Source organism: Anopheles merus, chromosome 2R (assembly GCF_017562075.2).
Source record: "Anopheles merus strain MAF chromosome 2R, AmerM5.1, whole genome shotgun sequence".
NCBI lineage: Eukaryota > Metazoa > Arthropoda > Insecta > Diptera > Culicidae > Anopheles > Anopheles merus.
Window position 1 is genome coordinate 40525161 of NC_054082.1, and position 19742 is coordinate 40544902.

General features: G+C 43.6%; 2 protein-coding genes across 7 annotated transcripts in view; one reads left to right on the top strand and one right to left on the bottom strand.

Moving 5' to 3' along the window:
• The window catches only part of LOC121588069 (PDF receptor), a 29733-nt gene that overhangs the window by 1660 nt on the left and 8331 nt on the right, over positions 1-19742 (bottom strand). For all 6 annotated transcript variants that reach the window (XR_006004152.1, XR_006004150.1, XR_006004149.1 and 3 more), the window contains 8 exons: positions 6297-6807; positions 6069-6176; positions 3706-3866; positions 3442-3545; positions 1252-1408; positions 548-768; positions 386-455; positions 47-316 (listed from right to left, as the gene is read on the bottom strand). Coding sequence is in view for 2 of the 6 variants with exons in the window: in XM_041905612.1 (XP_041761546.1) it covers positions 47-316; positions 386-455; positions 548-768; positions 1252-1408; positions 3442-3545; positions 3706-3866; positions 6069-6176; positions 6297-6504 (1299 nt within the window). In the remaining 4 variants the exon portion in view is untranslated. The remainder of the gene's footprint in view (positions 1-46; positions 317-385; positions 456-547; positions 769-1251; positions 1409-3441; positions 3546-3705; positions 3867-6068; positions 6177-6296; positions 6808-19742) is intronic.
• On the top strand, positions 10499-12288 carry LOC121588071 (rRNA methyltransferase 3, mitochondrial). Its single transcript, XM_041905615.1, has 3 exons — positions 10499-11370; positions 11492-11930; positions 12025-12288. The coding sequence occupies exons 1-3, from the start codon at positions 10596-10598 to the stop codon at positions 12194-12196; spliced, it is 1386 nt and encodes a 461-aa protein (XP_041761549.1). The 5' UTR covers positions 10499-10595; the 3' UTR covers positions 12197-12288.

The window sequence follows — 19742 nt, forward strand, 5'->3', positions numbered from 1 at the left end:
AAATTCTGCGCTGCAATAACGAGCGGTTTCGGGTACCAACACATACCTCCCCGTTCAGGAAGCAGTACAGCAGCGCGATGAAGAATCCCTGGAAGGAGCTGAGAAAGTGCGTCACGTACGACCAGATGGCAAACTCGAGGGCCGTCTTGTCGAGCGGTGCCTGCGTCATGTTCAGTATGTTGGTGATGCCGAGCAGCGGCACGAGGACGACCGCCGCCCGGACCGCTTTCCGGACCTGCTCCACGTCGCTGGTGTGGCTTTGGCGCAGCTTCACGATCAGCACTCGTATAATGTTGAGTAGAAATATGAAATTTAACTGTAAGCAAACCGCACGATAAACGCTCAGTTAGTGGGTTAATTAATTTATCAACACGCAAACACTTACCACGACAGCTGCTAGTCTTGGACCTTCCAAAATCCAGTAATAAGGCGTCAAGTTGTATCCCCACCAGCATCTGCGTAGCAGAAAGCAAGCAAAAAAAAAAAACCCCAAAAAAACTGTAGGCATTTGTCGGAGGCTACTTCATCATCTCACCAACCCACTTACTTCTGCTGCCGGATGTACTGCGCGGTTATGATGGCCCAGATGACGGTCAGTATGAGTGGGCCGCCCCAACCGACGATCGCGTAAAGCTTGTGGGGAAATCTTCCCTGGAATACTGTCACCGTCACTACGTTGTGTAAATATAGTCCCTCTATAAACATCCACATAAACATGCAGGTCCTGGCGTACTCCAGCAGCACGTACGACGCTTCGCACAGGAAAAGCTGCACGGAAGGAGAACAAAAAGGAAACAGTTAAGTTGTCGCATGTATCAATTCGAGATTTCAGCCTGCAACAGGACACAATCTGTGTGTATTTGTGTGTGTGTGTGTTTGAGTGTGGGTGGATTATGCTGTTTGATCTTTGCATTTTTTTGCCTCCCTGCCCACTGAAGCAGCACTCAAAGTTACACGGAATTTGCATAGCGCAAACACATGGAGCGCACAGAGGGTAGAAAGGCAGGAGGCAGGAGGCTATTCTGGACCGGCTAAAAGGGCATCTTTGGCTGGGGTTGGTGGCTGTGAGTGTTAGGAAAGAGACCGGCATTGCAATGGACGATTGCACACGCGCCTCCACCGTTCATGCTCTGTGTCTGCTGTGTGTTTAACCGGATTTGACCGGAAAGGATGGTGCAATTGTACGGGGTCGATTGTACTTTAAATATTTGCCCAAAGTCAGTGTGCTGCCGTCGTCCCGTATTTGCTTACAGTGTTATCGATTCCTTGGCGGGAGCTTTCGTTGCCTTTCTTGCCACCGCTGCGTATGATCGCTTGGTCAATGTATACGGTCAGGCGGATCACCACCTGTATCACCATGGCAACGAACAGATTTTTGTGTATTCGCGTCCGGTTGTTGCGCAGACCGCTGGATGGGGGGCGTGAAAAGGGAAAGAAAAAAAAAAAGAAAAACAAATTGAAACGATGCATAACCAATTCGTTGCAAGACAAATCGTTTTTCGTTCGGTCGGTGTTGCCGGGAAAAGGGCAGGAGTAGTAGTATGAGTCACGGTTCAGGAACACGTGCAGGCAACGTGTTAGTTTGGGAGTTTTTGGGTAGATACAAATAAGTCGTGGCTTGAAGCATGGATTGATACATTCCCTTGGTCCAGTTACTTATCCTACTTTATCCAGCCGATGCCAGTGTAACTTCTTCGATAACTCGTATTAATCTGGTTCAGATGCATTGGAGTACATCGAAATGCATTGTAGAATGAGTTATCAACGTAATAACAACAGTGTTTTAACATATCGTTGCTCAGAATTTCATTAAAGACCGCTACTGTCCGCAATTCGCAGCAAGATTTTTTATCTTGTTTTTAATTCGGGACAGCCGAAGTAAATTGTGATTAATTGTATAAAAATACCTGTGTAGACAGTGATAATAACAAGAACAAAGATTCAGTGATAATAATAAAACAACGATGTGCCCAATGCCATGATGGCCATACGGGGAAGATCGTCGAATCGCGCAGCAGAGTACGTCGGTTCGATGCATCTACGAGTGCAAGAGAAACATGCTATTGAGAAACAAGAGGACACCAACACTCAGAATTGGAAGTGCGGACCTTAAAAAACGTTAAAAACTAAAAGTAAGTGTGTGTGTGTGAATGTGAAGATTATAAACGAATGACAAATGAGCCCGAAACTGTCCGAACTATGAATCATAAATCGTTGCAGTTTCATGAGTTTTTCGAGTTTCGAGTGATGTGATTGGAAATCTTTATTTTTTCCCCTCATATTTAGAAGGTTTGTTTCAGTAAAGTAAGTTAAACAGATGCATGGTCGATTATGTTTGAATCAGTAAGAAAATATTACGAACCTAAAAGGTCTTAAAAAAAAACCCGTAATCCGTAATTCGAAGCAATACGGTATAAAAACTGGCTAAAATGGGATGTTTTATAAAGATACAACCAATTTCAACCAGTTGTCTGTTGCAACTCGCTTCAAGGGTGCCATACATAACGCTCATGGCAATTTCTCTAGGTTTGATTTGAAGGATGGGATAAAAATGCCGAATAAGCCACATCCGGCAAACAGAGAAGTATCTCACGGTGTTCATGGTCCTGGCTGGAGCAGGCTTTTTAAACTCGCGTTTTGAACACATTCTCTTGTGCAGTTGTCAGATTATGTTTTTCCTTAGATTCTCAAGTTAATTCCTTCAGTATTTTTTTCAAATGGACTTGCTGCAAAAATTAGTTCCACAAGTTGAGTTCTTCTTTTTCCTTGGCACTACAATCGTTGTCGATCAAGGCCTGCCTGTCTGCCTGTAGGAGGCTTGGCTTTCAGTGACTTACTTATTACCATAGCAAGGTAGTCAGTCCTACGTATGGGATGACGGGTAAATGATGTATTAAAGTGACTTTGGGTCCTTGTGGATTCTTTCGTCACTGTAGGTGACATTAACTTTGCATAAAAACGGCTAACAACAGGTCCGTCATGGGTTCAAGTCACGTTGGGCTGAATGTCTTGCTAAGGGGAATCAATAACTCACTCACGGTTGTTGTGCACAAAGAAGAAGAAAAAGAAGAAGAAGAAGAAAGATTCATATTTTACAAGTGCCCTTTTCCAATGCTCGTCCAAGCTGTAACAAAGACTCGGAAGGTTTAAAGATACCCAACCATATAATCTTATCTTAAGAATGAATCTTCATAAGGGGCGGTCCCGTGGTACAGTCGTCAACTCGAATAACATGCCCGTCATGGGTTCAAGCCCAGAATGGACCGTCCCCCCGTAGCAAGGATTGACTATCCGGCTACGTGGTGATGAATTAAGTCTCGAAAGCCTGTATAGGCCGGTATGTCCGCGTAGGACGTTACGCCAAATAGCAGAAGAAGAATATGAGTCGTATTGTCATACTTGTAACTTATACAGAAAACCTCCAATCTAAATAACACTTACCGAAATTTACAAAATATGACTAACGAAACAATTAACGCTACTAGTGAAAGACTAAATCCCACCGTCTCCAGTGTGCGCGTTCGCTCGGCAATGTCAAACTTGTCCTGCAAAAAAAAGGAGGAAAATTATAACATCAATCCACTTATACTAGGCCCACACCACCACTATTGGCTGCGTTCGTATTGGCTCTCGGCTAATAATAGCAGCCTTAAACCATGGTGATGGTGGTGGGGCAATTGCGCGAAAGAAATGTCCTGTACGTACATTCGCTTCGTCGTCGCTGCCGCTGGCGTAAAGCTTTCTAAACAGTTGTATAACTTCCGGGCTGTAGCAGGGCGTATAGTTGGTCCATCCGTGAAGGGTTGGCGGGGAGCCCGGTTTGCCCTCCCACTGTCCTTCGGCACTGCATCGTCGTTCGGCAAACTCTTCGTTGTGTGAGAGAAGGGGAAACAGGAAGAGGAATACAATATAAATATAAGCAGGAGAAGATGGCGTGCCAGAAGATCCTGACGGCTGAGGCTTTGCAAATAGTGTAGCCCGAGTAGTGCAACAACAGGCGGCGCCTATGCATTTACCAGTATAACAGTTCGTTTTCGCTCCCGATCCCGAAATCCTACCAATACGCAGCGTTGGCAGCGGTTAGTAGTTTGACACAACACCGTGCACTTATTGCATGTGCCTTTGATTTTGCCCACCACTGCTGGCTCATACACTCGTTAAGAATTCATTCCTACCTGGGTGTAGGGTTTACACCGGTTTCGTAACCCGACCGAAGAGGTGGAACCGATTCTTGATGGTGAGATGCGGCTCGGTTGCGCAAGATGTAGTAGAGCAAATAAATGGATTGTGTTGCAACAACTGAGCAACAAAAAAAAAGAAAAACGACACCCACTTTCCCTCCCCCCCCAAACTCTTCCTTTCTTTTCCCCGAATCCACTGGAGTGAGGCGATGTATTGTTGGAAAGCAGCCATGAAAGCGTCACCAGGACGAGAAATCAGCTTACGTCAAGGTTTGCGTAACGATGCTCATCATGGCGGCTTAAACGATAAGCTGCTCTCCCCTTTCCCACCCACCCACACACACACACACATCCGCCCAACCATCTCAATTAATCTCACAACACACCTTGTATCACAGGATGGAAAGGTTGGTATGATATGTTGCCGAAAAAAAACCGAACAACAATGACCGCGATTGGGTCATTATTGTGTGTCCACATGAGTGGTTGGAGTAGGGCCTCCCCTCACTCCTTCCGTTCCCAAAAAACCTTTGAAAAGATTCATCCTTTAACCAGCTTTTCCCATTTGCGCTTTGTGGGTGGAAAAGCAGCCGCACCAAATCCTAGTCTCTCGTTGGCTCACGTGTCCTTTTTGCCCAGCCCAGCTGGGTGTATTACATTGCGGGAGCTTCCGACAACATCCGGCATCGTCACGCAACATAACTACGTACACATACACACCCAGACACAGAAGCAGGAAAGGGAACACGACTGTACCGAACATGTGTACCGTGGCGTGGAGCCCGGCACACGGGCAACAGGTTGGATTGCGCGCCACTGCCGTTGCGCAATCTGCTCCAACGTGCAAACGGGCGCAAAGCTCTTGCCCCTTCTTGGGGTAAATCCCCCTTTTCCAGGCATTTTTTTCCCTCCTCTTCCCAAATACACCAAAGCCTGGCGAAACGACCAAATGGTTACGTTGTACCGTTAGGTTGAGGGGGGGTCGAAAATAGGGGAAAAAGTAAAACATTGCTTCCGCGAGCATCGTGCTAGAGAGTGGCAAGGAAGGATTTTTTACTGTGACCTACTGGAAACATACACACATGGAAGCATAGATCCGAAAGCTCCACAGCTCACTGGGATCGCGGGCTTCATCAAACGAAGGACCCCACGACTGGCGGCTTCGAACGTCTCCGGCAACCGAGTGCCGAAAAGCCACAAGCTCGCGCAAGTTTGCGTGTGTTTTTTGTTTGGTTTATTATTATGGGACTATTTGGGGAGTGGGGGTGGTTTTGTTTATTGCTAAATCCTTTCTCCCCAGGTGCCCGTTTTTATGGAGCTGTAGGAGCGTCGGCTTTCTCACTGACATTTGCCAAACGATTATGATGATGATGATGCTGATGCTGATGTGTGTCTACGTTTTTCATCCATGATGGGGCTGTTTTGAAGTCGACGATTTTAGGGATGCGTTTTTTGTTGTTGTTGTTTGCCTGCCTTTCCGCAAATAAGCTCCGGTATGAATGGCGGGATTAATGTACTTTAGCATATTATTGCCATGCCTTTTTGCTACAACTCCTACTTCCCCTCCCTCCCCTACAACCCCCAGCGGGGTGGTATCCGATAAGGGTTCCCCCGGCAGGCAAATCCTTTTATAGCGGAAAGCAGCAAAAAGAGACCCCACCGCAGCACCAAAAAATGAAAAAAGAGTTTAAAACCACAAATTTGTTGCTACGACGTGATGCTCGGCATTCGAACTCCCATGGTGGTTACAGAGTGGGAGCTGTTATTTTTGAATCACCGTTGTTCGGCTGTCCTCCCGGCTCGCTGAAAAGCACCCGCCAGCAATTTTTGCACACGCCAAAACCCACCAATTCCCATCCGGGGCGAGCCCACTCGGCAAACACTTACTTGAGGTATCGATTCCGTGTGCTGGAGGGCATCGCTGTCTTATTGTCAAATTGGCTGGTGTCGGGGGCCAGCATAGTATGCTATCCCAGGTCCAGTTGCAGTAAGGAACTGTGGGGGAGGGGTAGTTAGAACGCCAAAAAGAGTGTGTGAGAGAGAGAGAGAGGCGAAATGGTTAGAAAGTGCTGAGAGCAAGGCAAAGCCACTGGGCAGAAACGACCGCGGGCTCACCTGTATTCGGTATAACGAACTCTTCATATTTAAGGGCACATGAGTCAAGCGTTGTGTTGATGAACAGTTGTGTCGCATCAGTGGTGCTGAGGGTGGACGCGGAACCCGCCGCAGCAGCAGCAGCAGCGGCAGCCGCAGTAGCAGCAGCAGTACCGGCAGCGGCAACAGCAGCAGCGACAGTAGAAGGGCCACCGTTTGTTGACACCATGGCGGACCATATCTATGGAATTTTCGTTGGGCTCCGTGCACTCCGTTTGCTCCGTTGTGCCCCTCCGGTTGTATCCCGGTTGATTGTGCGCACCCGGCTGTATGGTAGATTGCAATCAGATCGCTGCGACTAGTTGCTATAGGACCGCTGACCACTGTTGTCTGCCGCTACTGACCGGCGTTCCGTCCCGATGGGGGTTTGGCTGTAATTTCGGTGCACTTTGAGGGACAAAACGTTCCAGAGTACGTTGAGTTGAGTGTTTTTTTCGCGAGTGCTCTTGCGTCTAGACTTTTGCTGTATTTGCTGTGAATGAGAAAGAGGCAAAAGAGACAAAAAAACAGTGGAAATCATTAGAAGCATTGTGAACCCGGGTCGTGGAGCGAATGTTTCTGAACTTCGTGCTTATCACACCGTTGTTGCGCCTTTATGCGCCGCCCCTTTTGCTGCATTTTCCATCGCACCAGCCGCATGTCATCTTCGGGCGCAACGGCAAAACACACGTGCTCGGCGCTCTGCCAGCGGGCGGCAACCTTCAGTTCCAGCGAAGCTCTGCCAGCACGACTGCTGGCAAGTTGTCAGCCTTTCGCAGGCAAGCGAAGCAAAATGGCCGATCCGCTTACATGGCCAGGAGTGGGAATGAGGGGGGGCGGGGTATGGCCGTGCAAAGCCCGCTCAACACGCTTAATCGGCCCGTATAGCCGCGTGTATTTTTCCAGATTGACTGGAATCCAACAAAAGACGAAGCCCCTTGCAAAGAGGAGGAAGGGCGGGGTGTGGGGATGGTCCGTTACAATATGCTAAGTAACTACGGCAGTACGGCCACGGCGCACACGGGAGCGCCCAAGGACCGTGTGCACAATGCCATTGTGGCTTCTTCCCCGAAAAGCAAGCGCGCGAGGATCGTGGATGAATAACATTATGGAGAGGATAATGAAACCTGCGCCGAAGGAGCGCGTCCAGGCAGGAAACTGCAGAATCAGGACTTTTTGAAGTATGATTTCAAGTGTCATCAACAGTTGCTATTATACTTCCCGCTGGCGGCACAAGAGAGTTCGCCCCAATCGAGAAACTGCTGCTGGACGGAACGGACGAAAGGAGTCGTTGGGTGGGAGAAGGGCAGGAAATGTGATGAAGAAAAAAACGAGGTTGCGAGAGCACACGGTACAGCGAAAGCGTGGAAAGACTTGAGAAAAATACTTCTTTAATCAATAGTTTCCTGGCTGGTTCGCTGGCGCGGACCTGGCCCGGCCTGACGGGGCTGCGGTTTTTGGCCACCGGAAGCTGCACGCTTTATTGGCATTAGGGATGGTCGGCTGTGGGAAAAAAAAAATAAATCCTTCCTTTCCTGCCGAACGGAAGGATTTGTTTTTTTCTGGCACTTGCCTTTTATTTGCGTTCGATGGACGGAAAAGCTTTCGTGAACCGTGTGCGATGAAAGTAAGCTTTAAGCGAAAAAATTCAATGAGGTTTCATATTTTACATTAAACGTGTAGCTAATTTCCAAAAACTGAAAATTAAAAATATTGCCTTTGTTTTAATGCATCCAGTGTAGCTTTTTGTCACGATTGCCTGCGTGTGGCCTAAGGGTAGAAACGTTACAATGTTAAAGCCAACCTTCCATTCACACCCTGGTCGGTGCGCGGGTTCATTCATACCCACGCACTCGTTGAAACGATGACACGTCCTTGTCAGCGAGATATCTGCTGTAAAAAGCTCATTAACCATGAGCTAGACACGTAAGTGGCTTATGTCTTCTCGTCCGCTGTGTTTGTCCCTTTTTTTGTCGGCTTTCTGTTCTAGCTCGTCAGGACCAACTTCATTGATTATCGATGAGCAGTCAAATGAGCATGTTCATCGAGGATAAGTGTGTCAGGGTATGCACTCATTCTAGGGAGAACAATAGACGTTGTACCAGACGTCGTTTGTTCTTTTCATACGAGAAATTAGCTTTGGTCGATTGAACGTATCAAGAATCGTTAAGATAATTGCTTGAATGGTTATTTCCATTTTTACCTTTCCAAATTTTATCCGATATTTCACTGGATCCTGATGACGGTTTTATTGATAAGCACATTCATAACAAGGTAAGATATACCCATCAGCACTGGATTTGGATACTTTGATATCCTTCAAGCCTTCCAGATAACTGATATTATGATCAACAATATGCTTTATGTTTGCAGCAGTTGCTTTGCAAAAATATTCGTTTCATCAATGATTGTATTATTGAGTTTATGGCTCTTACTTATTTAGAATCGTTTTATTGGGACATTGCATGTGAATATATAGAAGCGTTTAGGCGCATGGTAGATATCTCGAGGATGTGATAAAAAATGTATCGACTTCCATAAAAGGTTGGGTGAGGTACGAATCACATCTGGATCGTCAGTCTGCACACATAATGCAATAAATAAAATAAATGCATGATAAATAAATAAATAAATAAATAAATAAATAAATAAATAAATAAATAAATAAATAAATAAATAAATAAATAAATACATAAATAAATACATACATACATATATACATAATTGAACAATTAAATAAATAAATAAATAAATAAATAAATAAATAACATAACATAACATAACATAAATAAATAACATAACATAAAAAGTAATAAACGTTTGGAGACAGTTAGTAATCTTATCAAAATGCGAATAATAAATTATACGTTCTGACCGTTTTTACAGGGTTTCCCACGATTTATTGGTCGGTTCCCATCAATTTTTGGTGGGTTCCCATATTTTGTTGATGCGTTCCCACGATTTTTTGGTCGTTTCCCAGAATTTTTTGGTCCAATTGTATTGATATCCAATCGGAAAATACCAATAAATTATGGGAACGAACCAAAAATCTATGGGATACGACCAAAAAATCGTGGGAACGCACCAAAAAATCATGGGAACTGACCAATAAATCGTGGGAAACCCTGTATTGCAATTAAAATGAAAAATGATAATTAATTAGTTGGTTACTTCTTCTTCTTCTTTGGCACAACAACCGCTGTCGGTCAAAGGCCTGCCTGTACCCACTACTAGTGAAGTGAGCTTGGCTTTCAATGACTGATTGTTACCATAGCAGGATAGTCAGTCCTAAGTATGGGGGCACGGTCTATTCGGGACTTGAACCCATGACGGGCATGTTGTTACGTCGTACGAGTTGACGACTGTACCACCAGACCAGCCCGATTAGTTTACACTTTAGTTGGTTGGTTACACTTTGAATAAAAAAAGTCCAATAATCAATAGCAATTATCATAATCATAATCGAACGTATCCAAAAGGCGAGACATTGAGTACACATTTTATGTAAAAAAATGTTACACGAGATGGTCTCTCTGACATAGACGTTCTGATATAAAGAAATTATAGGTTAGCAATACAGCCGAAGCCGTTACTTACGAAGGAAAATATACTTACGTAGGAAAATGAAATAAAGAAAATGTACCTTATATAGCGAAAAAAAACTCATGATTTAAGTAAGTAAGTTAGTAAGTAAGTAAGTTGATAAGTCTGTACCAATTATCCACAGTAGTTCTTGCTCCGTAGAATGTAAAATGAACTAAATTTGATTTAATTTCTTTAAATTCCCTTTTCATTAATTTGTACTGAAAGTGCACTCGAATGAAAAATAAAAAATCATAAAAACACATTTTACCGTTTTACCAGTTAAAAAACCTAATGATGGGTAAAGCCATGTGCTATTGCCATGTGCCCAGATTCTTTGTACCAAGATAAAACCAAACCAAGATAAATTAATGCCTGCTGTTGATTTCTGCATGATTTTATTCAATATTGAATAATTCCGTTCATTTAATTATTTTTAAAATAAATTGTTTCAAACGAACAGATTCTTAATCCCATAGCAAAACACGAGTTCATACTGCGCACAGGACATTGCGCACCACGTTCCATTGCCACCGCCAGCGCGTTTCCACGTAGCGACGCGAAACGAACCATATGTTTTTGACAGTTCTCACGCACACGTGCATCGAAGCGCTGGTCCGCGCTGTCGGGCATGGCTTGTTTACGTTTGTTTACATTCATCGGCGGCCGGGAGCGCAAGCAGTTCGCAGCGTGCTAACGATGATTCGAACGTGGAAGGTGATGCGATTTTGTGCACAAACTAGTGTCCGTGTACCGTTTTATCGACAGTTTGGTGTGGTGAGCTGTGTGCAGCAGAAACTTGCTTCCTCCCTTTGCGCACCGCGTGGCACGCGTGTGAGTGAAATAGTGCCGGAAGCATCGTCCAGTACGCCCGGCGATCGGGCGGGAAAGAAACAATCCGCCGTACAGAGTGAACACACCGACGACGGCTGGGGTGCTGAAGATGAGCTGTTAAACAATCGCAAAAGTATTCCCAACCTAAAGGTTTCGGAGCTGTTGAAAGATGTGCCACGGTCCAAGCTGCGGCCGGAGCGTAAATCGGCAGACGCGTCGCGGGAAGCAGCGAAACCGCCAGCCCCGCCCGTGCACAGGAAAACTGCAATCGAGAAAGACACACTCCAGATACTGCAACACCGCTACCAGGATCCGAACGAGTCGGAAGAGCGGTACGACAAGGAGTTGAAACTGCGCTACACAATTCTACAGTCGAACGATGCCCGGCACCGGGATTTGATGATGCTGATTGGATCGCGCAAAAACCGGGAGCGCGAGCGGATGTTGGTGCTGGAGGGCCGGCGGTTGATAATGGATGGCTACCAGGCCGGTTTACGGCTGGAAGCAATTGTGACGAGTGATGTGAAGCTGCTGGCGGATCTAACTTTCAGGGCGAAGCTGAAAGCCTGCCCCATTTTTCTCGTTAAACGGCAAACCATGATGGAGTGGTCATCGTTAACAACGAGCCCGGGCTTGATAGGTAAAGAGAAAAAAAAAGTTGGCGAATCGGACGAGAACGAACCGCATTCGAACGAGACCGCAAGGAGGAGACGGGAGCGTGTATAATTATTTTGCGGTTGTTTGTTTCCATTTCGTTTCAGGGATCTTCGGCGAACCGTCTAATATGAGCGAGCTAGTTACCCGTAACGCGACCGGCAGCAAACGGCTTCCGGTGACGGTGGTTTGCGACAACATCCGCGAGCCGAACAATTTGGGCAGCATTGTGCGGAGCTGCGCTGCGGTTTCCGTACGGGAAGTAATTCTGCTGAAAGGTTGCGCCCATCCTTGGGACCTGAAGTGCCTGCGGGGCGGAGCCGGCGCACACTTCCGCGTGCCGATTTACGGTCCTATCGAAACGTACCAGCTGCCCGAGCACGTGCGTGCCGGTTCAATCTTTGTGGTGGCGGATAACAAGCAGCCGACCGACGAGCGCAACGGATTCCGCTGGAAGCACTACGATCGGATCGATTACGGCAGTGCCGATCATGTGGTGCTGGTAATTGGCGGCGAAACTTATGGCGTTAGTGATGACATTCGGAGGTAGTTGTAGGTCCAGTGGTTTTGCGGGAGACTGTAAATATTTTAGCGTTTTTACAACTGATTTAATTTCTTGTTTTTATCTCTCTATCTTTAGCTTGATTCATCAGCTCACACATAACGACGGGGAGCAAGCGCCGCAAGATCGCAAGTTTCTGGCCCATATTCCGCTAGCGAATGGCGTTGAAAGTCTCAACACAGCATCCGCATTGAGCGTTATTCTTTACGAAATGAGACGAACCTTACTGCAGTTAGAAGATACGACTTAGGGGCTATGGCGACAAACACACACACACATCGAATGCTCGAGCATGTAAGGAATTTAGTAGTAAAACAATAAGTAATTAATACAGTACATAGATACTCTTGTTCATTGTTGCAATGAGAGAAAGAAACTGCTTTGCTTTTGTTTCGATCAACTACGGAAAATTTAAAATGGCTGTCGGTTACAATGATTTAAACTCACATTCCGGCAGTTTCTTGCACAAACAACGACACTTTTTACGATCTAAACCCGAGTGCGACAGAAAAGCTGTCCAATGTTTGTTGCCTTTACGGCTAGTCCCTCTGTTTCACTCATGTGCAATCGATCTTGCGACCACGCCAAACACCCTTCTGCCCTTTGCCCCTTGCGCTGCCACGTTTTAAAACGAATGTCAAAAGTATTGAGACTGACGAGCTGAAAAACAACATTTATCAATCTGCCAATGCAGTTGGCTTACGCGGTCCATGGTGTCTTTTTGTTGGTGTGATTCATGCTTATGGCATGAGCAGTATAACGGCACTCGGGCTGGGTCATAACCGTGAATGGCGTGCGTGGGCAAAACCGAACGATGGAAGAGATGGTTGAGCGATATTTGAGTTGTTTTTGTTGGTCTCGTGGTTCTTGCGTTAAACGTTTTTCTAACTGAATTGTGTATCCACAGCCCGACCTTCATTGGGCACGAAAAATAAACTGAATTAAGTATTTTCTTTGGCCAAAAAGAAAAAAAATAAACGAAACGAAAACTTAGATTGAAGTATCGTTAGGGTCGAGCTGCAGAAATTCCTAAGCTCGCACGATTTAAGCTTTGCTGAAGCCGTATCCCAGCGCACCGCGTTTCATTAGGTTTCTCTTTTCATCTATCAATTATCAAATCATCTTTAAGGTCGGCTACCGTAAGATGCTAAAAATTGAATTTCATGGAGCCCCTGACTCAATCAATTTGCTACGAAGCATGCGATCCAGTTAAATAACATCGTAAATATGATTAACAATTCAAATCAGCACCTCACACCGTTGAGCCGTCTGTGCTATGCTGTGTTTTATATATTGTGCACCGTCTATGATTAATCCCTCTACCAGTCCCGCGCCAGTAGCGTTCATCGAACATTCGTGGTTTTCGTGAAATGAATCTACGTTTAGCGCTTCGGGCGCATGCCGGGCAAATTCCTGTTATCACAAGTTACCAACACGGTGGTTAGCGCGCCAAAGTGCTCTTACGTGAAAAATGTTGTTGATTTTATCCATGTAACAGGAAAGCCGGATTCGTAAAAATAATTCCTTACAGTACACTGCTAGGTGTGGGGAACGGCTTTGCCGTTCTACGGCAACATGAATTTAAATAAGTGTTGGTTTTTTTTAATGCAATTTAAATTCCACCCATGGTTAACCTTTCGTGTGAGCACAGAACTTGTGATGCAAATGACTGCTCACGATGTATGCCGGTCCGATGGCTTTTAAAATGGCGCAATTGTTAATTGTTAAAACCATCGTAGGTAACACTCATGCAATCGGACTGATTGGCACACTACATACTGCTGGGCATCACATTGTGCAAAGGCTGTATAAATAATGGTACTTTGGAAAAACGGACAACCGTAATTGAGTTGCAATGCGTGCATGATGGCTGTTGTCCGTGCTTGCTGGTCTGAACTGCTGCTATTCCAAGGGGATGCACATTGAGTATTGTAGGCACCGTTTCCCAAACCCGATGGATGAGTACCTGTTTGGCACAAATGTGCAAGACCCCTCGACGCCAGTGCTGTGGGTTCGCAGTTGAACGCCTCGGAGATGAAGTTCACTGAGCAATGAATTGTAAATGTTGCTGTTACTTTTCTAATTACTTCTTCGTCGTCGTCCTGCCGTCCTAGCCGTCGAACCTTTGACGTCGTTGTGTTAATTAGGTTGTTTTAATTTGTTAAGCAATTACTGTTGTACCTATTTATATCTTTGGCGAACATTGGGCTGTTCAATCTTAACTGAAACAATATGAATAAGATATGTTACAGGCTCTATACATTTACAATGCAATATAAAATAAAGAGTCTTTAACCAACAATTTAATGGTTCAAAACAATTCTTAAATAAAATTCATAATATTAAAGTTAGCTGCATACCGTGCTACGGGGCCGTTACTAACTTTAATAAAGGAAGGGTAAGGAGCAAAGACATTGTTGAGATGATACAAAACAAAGCAATAGCAAATTTGCACCATGAACAATTTTAATTGTACATTTGATACCCACTGCTCAATTTAAAATGGAAAAAGTTTCTGTCAAAACCATCAACACAGCTGCACTTTTTTTGTGTGTGGAAGGATTTATTTATATCGCAACGATTCGATCTCCTCGCCAAATATTTGGGTCGAAGAAAAGGGTTCGTTTGGTTCGTTTTGTTTTTTTTTTTTTTGTGCAGTGCAGTGTTACATTTTTTGAAGAATAACTTTTAGCAATGGAGAAGGCTGAAAGTGTGTCTCAAAACAAACAAAATGCAAAACACACAGGACGTAGAAGTACAAAGATAAAGGCGAGGTATGCTTGAATGTTGTTGGTGGATAAAATGTTTACAACGAGCATATAATTTCGAGTATTAGCATTTCAAAAGTGGTATGTTTATGTAAAACGGGCGTCAATATTAACGTCATGACGTAATTGTGATGGTATTTTGCTGTATTTCCCCCCATTGATTGTCTATGTTGAGGTGTTTTCTGTCCTATTACCATAAACAAATTAGATCCTCTTCATAAAAACGATTGAGCTTTTTTTTGTTAACGGCGGGAGTTAAACATGTACGTGTTTAAAGGAAACAAGTACACATACATTAAATGACGGCCAGGTGTTTTAATCGTAGTTACATAGGCATATTTAACGTCAGACATGTATTGTTTCCCACTCGGATTGAAGACCGAGACAAACAATATAACAATATAAATACAGGAAACAACATCGTCAAATATTTTTTTAAAATGACTCACAAAAAATAGAAGGTAAAATCCCTGTACAGAAAGTTTGAATGGAAAAAAGGTAAATCAGACATTACAAGAAAAAGAAAGTGTGAGAATCTGGTAAAAATCTTAAAATATATAAAATTTACCAAATTAAATAAAAATGCGTAATACGTAATATGTAGCGAAATTGAGATTCTTGTAGGAAGGCCACTGGGCCACTTAATCTGCTCAATTTTGTTAAATTAGAAATAAAACATTTTAAACTGAAAAGATCGTTTAAGCACTTTCCAACAAATACCACTAAAGGCTTGTCCAGTACATCAATTAACAGCAGTAAATATTTGAACTGTAAGTCAGAGCTGGTATATTGTAATTTGTCATAGGGTATTTTGCCAATTGTTGCACACTTAAGGGAACAGTAACGTATTTCATATATTTGAGATGGATAAAACCACAATATTCTTGTTATATGTGTCTAGCATACATCATTATTGTTTCAAAAATAGTATGTAAATTCTATTGTAGATGAAATGATGGTATGCGGTATGCGGTAGATAAAAATGATGAATAATGGTAAGAAATACTGTTTTTTAAACCTATTCAAAAATTCAGTTGTTGCACACTTACAAAAACTCCACATTCTATTATTGAACACTTTACAGGGTTTTCCAGCAGTTCTCAGTTGTAGGACACTTTCTTGACTCTTTCCTATGTGAAGTGAACTTCATATGTTGGAAATTGGACTCTATGACATCCTTTTTGGACAGACTTCTTGGAAAATCCTATTGGATTTGTCCAACAAGTGTGCTATACAGTCCAATTCTCATTACATTAAGTTCATTGCACATAAGAAGGAGTCAATAAAGTGTCCCACAGCTATGAGAGCTCCTGGAAAACCCTGTATATCCAATTATTGCACACTTACATACACATACATACACTGAAATAGACAAAAATGAGCCCTGAAATTGATGTTTTTCTATCGAATAGGACATTACGAAACGTTGTTACATTACATGTATCTTTGGTTTAAGACGGAATTCCGCAAAGTAATTAGCACATGCAATCGCACGCCCATTGTAAACAAAACAATGTCAAAAAGATAGCACGGTGAAAAAAAAGGAGGCTTTGGGCTATGGGCTTTTCTTAACCAGTGGATTAAAAGTGCAAAGTGGATTTTCGCAAAAAATCGAAAATTTTACTGCCAAGTCGTGAAATTTAACCATTTTTTTAAATTTCATTTCAATCATGCGCACCCTTGTGGATCTAATTTGACTACTGCTCTGCAACTTGCATTGTTTATATTTTCGGAAGTTTTTTACATTAATGAGTTGTCGTGATTATGAGGCAAAAAGCTGGCAAAAGAACGAGAATGAATGTAATAAAAAATTGTTTTCTGGTGGTTTAAAAATCCTGACACCAAAGCGGGAAAGACGGACACTTTGTCATAGGGAAAGATGAGCACCGAATGTGTTTGTTTATTTTGCTTCTTATGTCGATTGGTGATGAACAGATCTCATTAAATAACTTAAATAAGGGTATTCTGAAGATAAAAAACCATCCAGCAACTAGAGAACGTATTGAAATAAGCGAGAACTGAATCAACGGTCAAAATAGCAGTCATGCGTTATGTTATTATTCGCTCCACGCTGGCGATGCACTTCACGCAACCCGTGATCTTGCCACGACTTGGACAACTTTAATCAACAAAAAGAGGAAGCACTGATACGAAATCGTTCAGGAATAGATGATAGATTCTATGAAATTAAAATATCCAAAAGTTCGATCTTCAATGGCTCACCTATTAACAAGTCCCTCAAACATGCTTTGGTCGCGGACTTTCCGCGGAGTAATTTCCTAAAGGGAAGTTCTGGACTGTTGTTTTGTAAGCTAGTGCAACGTCAGCTGTTAGTGCACGTTTTTTCAATGATGCTTTAGTCTCTGCATTTTTCGAGGTATTAGAAGTGGCCCTTACAAATCCTAAATGAACGGCTGCATGAAACGCCCTTGCATGTGGCTAAGAATTGATTTATGTACGTAACAGGACGTGGAAATTAATGGGATATGTAAAAATACTATAAAACTCTTCGATTTCTAACGTTTGCTATAGGTGTCCATCTTACCCTTCATGGTGTCCCTCTTTCCAATACCAGGTATCTGTCTTACCCGCAGATTTCAAAACAGCACGAAAAAAATCATGTTTTTATTTCATCAAATCGATAGTAACTTAAAAGTTGCACAACAACATATTCCTAAATTTTTAAAATTTTCATTAAGGTGTCCGTCTTTACCTCCTACCTTCTCCTATGTTGTTCACAGGGCGAAATAAACCTTATTTTGTGAGGCACAATTGTTAGCGGCTTTGTTAAGAAATCCATTCCATTTGATCGAAATCAGTCGAATTTTTTTTATTTTTACAAAAAACATCGAAAAAATGCTCTTTAAAAAAACAGTGGAATATGTGGCAAAAATACTCCATTGTGGTGGACAAAGGTTTCATACCAATTCATTCAAGGAAAAATGTTAGCATTTATGAATGTTTTATAAATATTTGGATAAACAATCATTTATACGCAGTGTGCAATAATTGGATGGTGTTCAACAATTTGCAAACTACCCTATTTGTTGAACATATTTCCACGATTTACGGAAAGGCAAATAAACGGCGAAACGGCTCCTTCGCGAATCCGTCGCTTTAAGAGAACTTTTCATCCATTCAAAAATGCCTCAATACCGCCACAGGATAGCAAAGTACCGATGAATGTTGCTGGCCTTCATTTTTTCAGGGCAATTTTGTCCATTCCATTTAAAATAGACCTTTAGCCGGGATATTGTCATTCAGGGAAGCAAGAAGATGGCTCCAAAAAGTTGGCGTATTGCGTTTCTGTTTACCTACGGAGTTAAAGTAAAAAGTTTACGATTTGGGTCGCTGTAGCTGTAGGCAGTACAAGGTATTTCGCAGCGCGGAGTACGAAGAAAGACGACCCTGGGGGGAAGCCGAGCATTATGTTGCCTTTTAATATGGGTAAGATAATTTACACCATCACGTTACTGCTGTTGCAGCCGATGTTCATTTGCTTTTCTATTCTAATTTACCTTTCTTTTTTGCCCAGTTGCTCTACAAATGGCTCACAAGCGACCGCTCCTTGCGTCCCACAAAAATGCTGGCCCCCCTTGTATGTTTATATGCTGACTAAACGCTTCCTCCGATCGCCAGCTCTCCATCCACCGGTGATTGTGTGCACACGTTTAATGGAGCAAATCAGCCAATATCATCGTCCATCCGCGGTCCATCCTGCCCCCCGCCCCATCACGACGAGCACAACACGGTGTAAACAAATTCCGATTTCCTCCGACCGGAAAACACTTGAAATTGATTGCTCTCGAGCGACTGGCAGGCGTGAACATAAACACCCTTCCCACCCATTCATCCCAGGATGGGTGGGGGGGGGGGGTAGTACAGCGAATGGCACTTTTCAAACGGTGGTCCCCCGTTTGGATGAGCTTGCAATTCGCCCGGAGCTGTTCGCGATGCTATCATATCGCCGACGGGGTTCTGGTCCGCCGATGGCCTCTAGCCGTCAGTGCGCGCGAAATCGGGATTGTAAAATTTGTTTCGAATTTGATTTATGACAAGCCCGTCCATTATGCTTTTAAAAGGGAGATGAGCGAGAAGAAGAGATAGCGAGACACGACGAAAGAGACAAAAAAACATCCGGAAAACTCCATATTCATTTGTTATCTGCATTAAAATCTGATCATCACACCGCAGAATGCGCCGATTCAACAGCACCGCCCCGTCGATCAGCATACTCTCTCTTTCACAGCTTTCCGCCTTCCTCCTTTGGCTTTGGCTTTGTACAGTCTTTTATGAAGTCATATGTTGAACAAACAGATCACCGGGAGGGAGAAAGCAGCCAAAATATCCTAAATCATAGCGCGGAAGGAATTTGCGGTTGTTTATGGCGACTGGACTGGAATACCTTTGGCGAATGATGAATGGCATATGCACCTGGTATGGCACATATTTTTGGCTGGAAATTTATGCGTTTTTTTCAGTTTTTCAGTTTCAGTCAGTTTTTTCCTCCAGTGATGTGATATCCTCAAAGGCCATCCCATTTCAGATCCCACATTCAGGGCCATCCCATGATGTATCCTCGTGGATGATAAACGGTAACGCGATTGCTGGCGTAGATTTACCCTTCATACAGAACAAAAAAAGGTAGCACACATAAATTCAGTGGCACCAGAGGATCAAATATGACGCATAAATAGTGGCATCAGAGAGGTAAGAAAAAGGGGGAAAAAAATAAACAACTGCAAAACTGTTGGCAGAAAGCTGTTCATTTCCTCCACTCCCAGGGCTGCGCATTACGGGGATGACCTTCGGCAACCATTTTCATGGCGGTGCCATCGCCTGGGATGTGATTTCGGAAAAGCATCAGCATCATTCCCAATGTCATCTCCGGCTGGTGCCGCTGCAGCAGCTACCGCTGTTGCAGTGGATAGTAGCAGCAGCAGCAGTGCCATCTCATCATCTAATTGCAATGGTGCTGCAAGATCAAAGAATGTGGAAAATGTAATATCCCCGCGGTGCCTGGTGGTG

Coding starts and splice junctions, on each gene's coding strand:
- LOC121588071 (XM_041905615.1), top strand. CDS start 10,596: ATGATTCGAACGTGGAAGGTGATGCGATTTTGTGCACAAACTAGTGTC. Junction 11,371..11,491: donor AACGAGCCCGGGCTTGATAG/GTAAAGAGAAAA, acceptor ATTTCGTTTCAG/GGATCTTCGGCGAACCGTCT. Junction 11,931..12,024: donor GTTAGTGATGACATTCGGAG/GTAGTTGTAGGT, acceptor CTCTATCTTTAG/CTTGATTCATCAGCTCACAC.